Source organism: Panthera onca, chromosome C2 (assembly GCF_046562875.1).
Source record: "Panthera onca isolate mPanOnc1 chromosome C2, mPanOnc1 haplotype 2, whole genome shotgun sequence".
Classification (NCBI taxonomy): Eukaryota; Metazoa; Chordata; class Mammalia; order Carnivora; family Felidae; genus Panthera; species Panthera onca.
The window spans coordinates 124,044,863-124,053,969 of NC_138347.1; the positions used below are offsets into that span (position 1 = coordinate 124,044,863).

A 9,107-nucleotide genomic window follows, 5' to 3' on the forward strand; every position below is an offset into this window, starting at 1 on the left:
GCTTTGATGCAGCAGTGAGATTTTATATTATAAATACTCATCCAGGAATCTGTTTTTAAATGAAAAAAAAAGATAGAAATTCCAGGGAAGTATTTTCTTTCTTGAAGTAGGATTTTACTTTGCATTTCTTAATCTCCCTTATCACCGCCAATCATATTCAGTTTTTGTAACAGGATTTCTAATGCTGAATAAGGTAATAATAGACTCTTCTCTCTGCAGGTTCTTGGTGAGATTCAGGAAATTGTGAAAACAGGGCTGTGGGTAGGCGATTGCTTCATTTACACGAGTTCTGTGAACAGATTAAATTATTATGTTGGAGGAGAAATAGTCACCATTGCCCACTTGGATAGGTAACTGAGAATTGCTTTGCTTGTGTCTTAAGCATCCTAAATTTAAAATTACGCTTTTCTTTTCTTTCTTTTTTTTTTTTAAATGAAACTTATTGCTGGCCTGTAGCAGTGATGGGCCTGATTTTTCAGTGTTAGAGTTTTAATAGATGGGCTGTTGTTGATCAAAATTGCATCAAAGTGGAAAGATTTTGAGCAAGAGGTAGTGTGTGTGTGTGTGTGTGTGTGTGTGTGTGTGTGTGTGTGTGTGTATGTTTACCTACTAATTTGGGCCTACTCCTAAATTAGTTTCTGTTTCTATTACAGAACAATGTATCTTCTGGGCTATATTCCTAAGGACAACAGGCTTTATCTGGGGGATAAAGAACTGAACATCGTTAGCTACTCTCTCTTGGTTTCAGTGCTGGAATACCAGACAGCTGTCATGAGAAGGGATTTTAGCATGGCTGATAAAGTTCTTCCTACCATTCCAAAAGAACAGAGGACCAGAGTTGCACACTTTCTGGAAAAGCAGGTAAAAGGATTTTGTTTTGTCTTTTTGCTTGTTTTCTTTTGTGGGTTTTTTTCTTTAAACCAGTAATTTAAAAGAATGTTAATGTGGATTTGAAAATACTATTTCTTTATTGCCACGGATTTCCTTATGGCAGTGGAATTTCTCCTATAAACTTAAGTCACTTATTATATGCTTCCTTGTCCTTTCTTAATGCCCTTAGTACCTTCTTTAATTGTTGGAAATGATTATCAGTCTTCTCTTTCTGTAGACTTCTTTTCCATTCTATCAATATTTTCATTTCTGCCCTGCATTTTCTCTCTCTATCCTAGCAGGCTTTTCTTTTTCTTTTCTTTCTTTTTTTAATTGTAAAATATACATAACATAAAATTTAGCATTGGTGGTAGGTTTTTTTCTTAATGGAGTGTTTTTAAGTCAAAGTTGTGCACAAAGTATAAAGTTCTTCAAGGCTCAAGGAAAAAAAGCAGCACTTCCTTCCCTCTATCATATCTGCTTCCTAAAGGAAGTGCAAGTTTAATTATTTTGGTTGATTCTCTTGGAATTTATTTCTACATCTCTAGATAATGTATGCTGTTACTGAGCTTTAGGCATTTCTTGTGACTTAACACTCTGTAGAAGATGAGGGTTTACCTTTCTCTCTCCTGCTACTTATACAACATACATGCCATTTTTCTGTCCTCCTCCCACTATAGTTGGATGATTTTGATTACATCAGTTTTCAGTGTTTACATTTTTAGAGCTATGTAAACACTGCTCACAGCTGAACCATTTAGTATAGTGTAGCTTTCCCTTCCTGCAATTGTTTTCCCTGGAGTTGTCTTTTTTCCTTTGCTTATTTTTCTGTGTACTTAGAGTTAATTCTCACTAGATTCTGGTGGTTCTCCAGATTTCCTTGAAATCTCCTATCATCATGGATATCCCCTCACCATCAGGTTGGGCCTTCCTTTTGCCTCTCAGTTGGATCCATTGTTTCCTGTATCCCCTATCTTCTTTGCTGGTTTAATCCCTTATCTGGCTGGAGCATGTCCTTCAGTAGTTTTCTGAGAGAAGGATTATTATTGGAAGTAAAGTTTTTTGTGACCTTGATTATCCGAAACTGCCATTGTTCTCCTCTAAAACCTATTTGACTATTTAACTAGATACAGAATTCTAGGCTGGAGGCAATTCTCTCTCAAAATTTTGAAGGCATTTGTTCCATTGCCTTCTAGCTTCTAGTTATTATTGAAGTGTTACTGCTTTATATTACTGATCTTGGTACCTGATCTGTTTTTTCTTTCTGGAAGCTTTTTGGACCTTGTCCCTATTGTTCTGAAATATTATGATGGTGGGCCTTGGTAGAGGTCAATTATGAACAAATTCATTTTTTTGGGTATTAGACAAGCTTATTTAATTGGACACTCATTTCTGAGAGATTTTCTTGATTCATTTCTCTGATGATGTCCTTCCTTAGCTTTCTGTATTCTTTGTGGAACTGTTAGTGAAATGTTGGGCCACCTACACTAGTCTCATTTTGTTATTATTGTACTTTTAAAATCTTATTCTTGTGTATGGATAAAAGTTTATTTCTCTCAGGGTCTGAATGATAGGTTTTGTTGTTGTTTTGAGGTTTTCTTTTATTCCTTCATGGTATGCTTCCTTCAGGTTGCTGTTATTGGTTCATTTTGATCTGTGCCTTTCCTGTTAGAGATTTTCTTCACGCATCCGATGATCCTTGGGCCCTCATTTAAGAGGAGAGGTCTAAGAAGCAGATAAAAGGCCTGAATTTGTGAGAGGTCTTGTTCGATACAGACTTCACACTATGGATGTGGCTGGGCCATTTGATTAGGGATGCTCAAGGTCCATATGTTCATCTTGTGAATTTAATGAACACTGAACATTGCACCAGGTACTGTTCTAGCTGACATATAGCTCGCAGGTTGTTGATATTTTAGTAAGTGTTACCCCTTAGGCTGGTTAGGGTTTACAGCCCAAGGGGTAAGATTGAGCTTAAATCACCATCATTCTGGATGCAAAGTAGAAAACAGGTTGGTGTCTCAGCATCTGGTATTTCATTTAGTCTCAATCTCTATTCTCATAATTTCCTATTTTCCTCTTGAAAGATGTATAAGATATCCCTCAGACTGGAAACCCTCTAGTTTATCCTCTTCGAGGAATAAACTTGCTGTCTTCTGTGTGTGTCCAGAGGTTGGGGGAGGAGAGGAGTGGGGACCTGGGGTATCTTGTTTCTTACCTGCTTGCTACAGAGACTTTCAGGCAGTTTTGTTTATTTTAGCATTGCCTTCCATGAGATGCCACTGGGGATCCTGATGTGTGAATGAAGTTGTTTCTATGCTGTCCTCACTCCTGATTTAGGATTAGTTTTCTTTAGTGTTTTAACTGTTTAAATTCCTCTGCCAGTTTTCTAGCTTCCAAAATTTTGTTACAGAGGTCTCCTCTGTCTTTCTGTATCCTAAGGAATTTATGCCCTAGGGGCACCTGGGTGGCTCAGTTGGGTTGTTTCCAATTTTTAATTTCAGCTCAGGTCATGATCTCATGGTTCCTCAGATCAAGCCCCATGTAGGGCTCTGCACTGACAGCGCTGAGCCTGTTTGGGATTCTGTCTCTGCCCCTCTCCCACTCTCTCTCTAAATAAATACTTTTTAAAAAAGAATTTGTTTCATAAAAAAAGAATCCTTTTAGTGTCATTTCAGTGGGGATTTGGGGGAAAACAAAAGTTGATTTAGTCCACCTAATTTCATCTGCTTTGCTTATGTCTGATGAGTTCCATAGATCTTACATACTCTGTTCTTGGATTTTTATTATTTATACCAGTTGCTAGGAAAGAAAAGGAGTATGCAGATTATTCAGAATGCCTTGTTTACATTGTTCAGATGGATGAACGAGAGGAGGGACAGCTTGGATAGTCTGGGAAGTTAAAACATTTTAAACACAGTGATACAGCCATCTTGAAGATCCAGCCGGAACTTGGAAAGCTGCCCAGTTCCTCCCTCTTAACCCCCCTGTAACTGAGCATCGTTCCTCATTCCAGTGAAGTCTCTTCAAGTCTGAGCTTTGTCCAACACACCGCATCCATAGAGCTGAAAAACTTGCCCACAGTGTAGACTCCCATCAGTACTCTTAGAGGAGAAGCTAATTTGGTAATTATAGTAGTTGGTTTTAAAGCCTGTTTTTATGACACAGTGGAAAATGGAAGACAGTTTTAGATTTCCTGCCCTCTGGAACGCTGGCTGATAAATAAAGTGGATGTAAGACCAATAGTAAAGTCCTAGGTAAGGATACCTGATTGGCATTAGGACCTGGAAACAAATGTTTGCCAAATGACCTAGATTACGAAAAACTGAAAGGAAGACTTTTACATTTGACTTGCTTTTCTTTGAGGGACTGGACTAGATGACTCTAAGCCTAGCTTAGTGAGTAGATTATGAACAGCTAGGTCTACACCACTGTGCCTTTCTTTTTTTGAAATGGTTCTTGTTCAGTCAAGTTTCCAAAATCTTGTTCTTGACAGCTGTTTACTTTTGAATTTCTGATTTTACCAGTTTTACAGGAGTTTATCTAGCTAACATCAGTCAACTTTCACTGCTTAGAAAACAGCGTTGTGGGACTGAAATCTCTCTGCTGGGTTGGTTCTTACCAATTAATTTAATGACTCCTTAATTTTTCTGTCTTCTCATTAAAGAGTATTCTATTTCTTTTGTTTAGGCCGTGGGGTTTCTATGTCAGCAGGGTATTCTTAGTTCAAGACGGAGTGGATCAATGATGATTTGCTGTGTGTGCACTGTAAATCTACACAGTCTGCCCACACATTGTTACATCTATTCTCTGTTTAGGGCTTCAAGCAACAAGCTCTTACAGTATCCACAGATCCTGAGCATCGCTTTGAACTTGCTCTTCAGCTTGGAGAACTAAAAATTGCATACCAATTAGCAGTAGAAGCAGAGGTATGTACTAAGTCATGATTTTTCATAACTAATGCAAAAGTTAGTAGGTACTTAATGTGTGTTTAGTGTAAGTTCTCTTCATTAAAGTTTTCCGAAATGCACATTAGGGACACTCTTTGGTGACGTTAGTGCCTCTCTTTGATCTTTTAAAAAATGCATTTTGTTAGTCTTTAAATTAAATGGATTTTACTGCAGATATTCTTAGCATTCTGATTTAAGAAGTGTTTTGGGGGCACCTGGGTGGCTTAGTTGGTTGAGCGTCTGACTTCAGCTCAGGTCATGATCTTGTGGTTCCTCAGTTTGAGCCCCATGTCAGCACAGAGCCTGCTTACGATCCTATCTCCCCCCACCCCACCCCTTCTCTGCCCCTCCCCCACTTGTGCTCTCTCAAAAATAAACATTCAAAAAAAAAAAGAAGAAAAAATGTTTTCATAGCTTATAGGAGATCTGTTTTGCAAAAGATGTAAGATACTAGATATTATAGTCTGGGAACTCTAGGAGTGCAGACAAAGCACTAATTTGCCAGTATCCCAAATTAGTGAGAAAGTTGTTGGTTTTAAAGAAAGATTTTAATATTTTGACACAATTTAATGACATTTTAATGAACTGTTACATATCGAGGGGCCCCCAACCATGGTTTACATGTAGTATTTATTGGTAAATTCATTTCAAATGTGCTAAATAAATTTCAGCTATGTTAAGATAATCTAAATGTGTAGTATTTTGATTTCTGAGAAGCTACAAATGACAGATAATATTACTGTTAAATATTTAAGGATGTATGAAATAATTTTATTCTTTCAAAAAATGGTATGAAATCATTCATTAAAATAATTACAATCTAATTACCTTAAAATTCCAATTAGATAGTATTACTTTTAGTCTTACTGGGTAATTACAAAATAAAAATAACATGGGTTTGATGATTATTCATGCATCATTAAAATTGATTTGTGTTTGAATTTTGTATATGCGAATAACTTGTTTTCTCATTACACATTTTGTCACTACATTCTTATTTTGATTGATAGAACCAATTTAACAAGCACAGCTCAGTATATGTGTAAAATATCTCCCATTACCAGCACAATAATACTCAGGTTAACAGAAGAATATTGATGTTGAAAACTCAAATGTTTATTTCCATAGATGTGTTTACTTGGAAACTCTTTCTTACAGTCAGAGCAGAAGTGGAAACAACTTGCTGAACTTGCCATTAGTAAATGTCAGTTTGGCCTCGCCCAGGAGTGCCTGCACCATGCACAGGATTATGGGGGTCTGTTGCTCTTGGCCACTGCCTCTGGAAATGCTAGTATGGTGAATAAACTAGCAGAGGGTGCGGAGAGAGACGGCAAGAATAATGTGGCATTCATGAGCTACTTTTTACAGGGCAAGTAAGTATCAAATCAAGGTCTAAAAGGTGAGTGTAGTAATTTAAAGCACTGATTTCCGCACTCGCCAACTTTGAGGGTGGTTGAGAGAGGAACGAACCCTGGAAAGAGACAGATGGATGCCTGGCCTAGACCCTGGCTAGTAGGGGCAGTTGGAGCACAGTCCTACCTTGGTGGCACTGGCCTTCAGCAAGGGATGTTCTTACCAATTTGGTCGAAATGTCTGAGCAAAATGAGCTGTTCAAGGAGGTTTGGACTGAGAGAAACATGAAAGCCGTTTCTCAAAAGCCCTGCCTGAGCCATTTTATTTTCCCATGGCAGGAGGCTGTTGTGATGCTCCCATAGTACTCAAAAGGCAAATAATTTTGCCCAAATTGGGTAATTCTGACCTGTCCATGGCAAGAATAAAGGGGTTTAGGATGCCAGTTACTTCTAGATTTGAGTCCCAACTGTAAAGCATAAAAATGTCATATACTTCTGAAAGTTAGCAGTCAGTGCAGACCAGATCATCTCAACATTAGCTGACCATATTATGAAGTAAAACACGAAGTATTCATTAACCTTGCCCTGCATACATTTAAACCTCATGCTTCATTATAGAAACCTTGTGCACCCCAATGTGTATTTATAATGTGTTTGTAAATTTGCATATGTGTAGGAATAGGTCCATAATTCAAAAACCCAAAAATATCCTGAAAGTTTTTTATAACTTACTTGATAGCAAAACCTGACCTAAACTCCGAAATGCTATTATTAGTTGCTCTTATGCCACTTGTTTTTATCATATTTAGTATTCATGTGTTCCTGCAAAATATTGTTTATGACTTTTATTTGATGCTGAGGGTGGTAGGTAATGTGTGTGGTGTATGTACTGCTACCTTTCTAATATCCAAAAACCTGTGTTTTGTTTTTTTGAAAAACATACGACTTCTAAAACACATTATCCACTTTATCAAACTTTGAAAAAGAAACCAAATAGACACTAGGACATTGCCCTGCTGGACATCACTACATTGCTGTGCACAGCCCACACTCGAGACACCGCCCTCGATGTTCCCACTTGTGAAATCGAGTTTCTGCTCCCATATCCCCTGAAAGCTCTTAAAATGTGCTTGCTTATAAGCTGCCTTAGCTGGTCTTGAAAAGCCCCCTTAGGTTCTTCTTAGGAATTGTTAAAATAGGTTATTAGGAGATTGAAAATGGTCACCAACTGCCCTACCTCTCACACTCTTGGAGTCCATTGATTATGTAACACACTGGTGCTGACCAGTTAATGGCTCAGTGACAGAAATGAGGAGTATGTGTGGAAGCTGGGGAGGAAGTGCTGACTTTGCAACACTACATCTACACTTCGTTGTTTATTCTTGATAATTAGTGCCTCTCCTTTTTAATCTTTAGGCTTGATGCTTGCCTGGAACTCCTGATTAGAACTGGCCGACTGCCAGAAGCTGCCTTCCTGGCCCGGACTTACTTACCTAGTCAGGTTTCAAGGTACAGACTTTTAATTTTAGGAACAAATGGTTCAGATAAAAACTAGAGCATACTTAACTCACTTTCCCTTTGGTTTCATGATACCTACAACAGGGTGGTAAAACTCTGGAGAGAAAATCTTTCAAAAGTCAATCAGAAAGCAGCAGAATCCCTTGCTGATCCAACAGAGTACGAAAACCTTTTTCCTGGATTAAAAGAAGCCTTTGTTGTGGAAGAATGGGTGAAGGAAACACATGCTGATCTGTGGCCGGCCAAGCAGTACCCACTTGTCACGGTGAGTTGCCAGGGAGCCAGGCCTCATTTATAATTTATATACATTATTGGTGGATTGAGAGCTAATATCTGGGATTTAGGCCAAGTCCATAGATGAATTAGGACTTCAGATTACACTGCTTTATTCATCATTGCTTTATTCTGATAGCCAAATGAAGAAAGAAATGTTATGGAAGAGGCAAAAGGCTTTCAGCCCTCAAGATCTGCAGCTCAGCAGGTCAGTAGAATATCTTAATCAGATAATCTGGTTAAGATTTGTTCATTTTAAGTACCATGTCCCACTTCCTAATCCTGAACAGCCTTTCCTTGGGGGAAAATTACCTGAATAAATTCCTTCATCTTTCTATTCTCTCCACTTGGGCTTTCAGGAACTTAATGGGAAACCTGCTTCTCCTACTCCAGTTATTGTGACCTCCCACACAGCCAACAAAGAAGAAAAGGTAGGACATTATACCCAAACTTCCCATGGGAACCCCAGGCTCACTCCTCCCTCCTCATGAATGGCCACAGGATGTGCAGGCCTCTGCATTTCAATGACATAATCACTTTCAGAGCAGGGGCTTTGAAATGAGAAAATGCCCCTCTTGACTATTGCTTTGGTTCTCTTTTGATCAGGAATCCGATAACTTTTCAAAAAGTTACCTACCAATAACTCTTTTCTTTGCAGAGTTTACTCGAACTAGAAGTAGATCTGGATAATTTGGAATTAGAAGATATTGACACCACAGACATCAACCTGGATGAAGATATTTTGGATGACTAAGTGTAATGTTTCCCGTGAACCTTGCTACACAGGCCATTATTAAGGACAGGTGTTGACTGCCACCGTGACCACAGTTCTTTGGACTCTAAGAAACTCCTGAGATTTTTTTTATATGGAAAGGCTGTAGCCCACTGGGAGCACAGTGCTCTCCTCATTCTAGGAGTTTATGTGCCGCATCTAAATCACTGCTTCCTGTTAAGTAAAACAGATGTGGGCTTTGATTTTTTTTTTTCATACTGTCACTAGATCACATCTCATAAAATCTTTTGAATTAATGAAAATACTCAAAAGTTTCCTTTCTAAATAATGAAGATAAGCTTCTAGTTTTAGAAGGCTGAACCAAAACTACACCTCACCTAGGGATCAGCCCACATTCTCTTAACCCTTTTT

The 9,107-nt window shown here is 38.3% G+C and overlaps 1 protein-coding gene across 1 annotated transcript in view; it reads left to right on the plus strand.

Moving 5' to 3' along the window:
• Window positions 1-9,007, plus strand: part of COPB2 (coat protein complex I subunit beta 2) — a 30,662-nt gene extending 21,655 nt beyond the window's left edge. The window contains exons 14-22 of the mRNA XM_060638785.3: window positions 220-350; window positions 654-861; window positions 4,689-4,799; window positions 5,979-6,193; window positions 7,589-7,681; window positions 7,775-7,955; window positions 8,103-8,171; window positions 8,323-8,394; window positions 8,622-9,007. Of these exons, the coding sequence (XP_060494768.1) occupies window positions 220-350; window positions 654-861; window positions 4,689-4,799; window positions 5,979-6,193; window positions 7,589-7,681; window positions 7,775-7,955; window positions 8,103-8,171; window positions 8,323-8,394; window positions 8,622-8,717 (1,176 nt within the window). The 3' untranslated portion in view covers window positions 8,718-9,007. The remainder of the gene's footprint in view (window positions 1-219; window positions 351-653; window positions 862-4,688; window positions 4,800-5,978; window positions 6,194-7,588; window positions 7,682-7,774; window positions 7,956-8,102; window positions 8,172-8,322; window positions 8,395-8,621) is intronic.
• The last annotated feature ends 100 nt before the right edge of the window (window positions 9,008-9,107 follow it).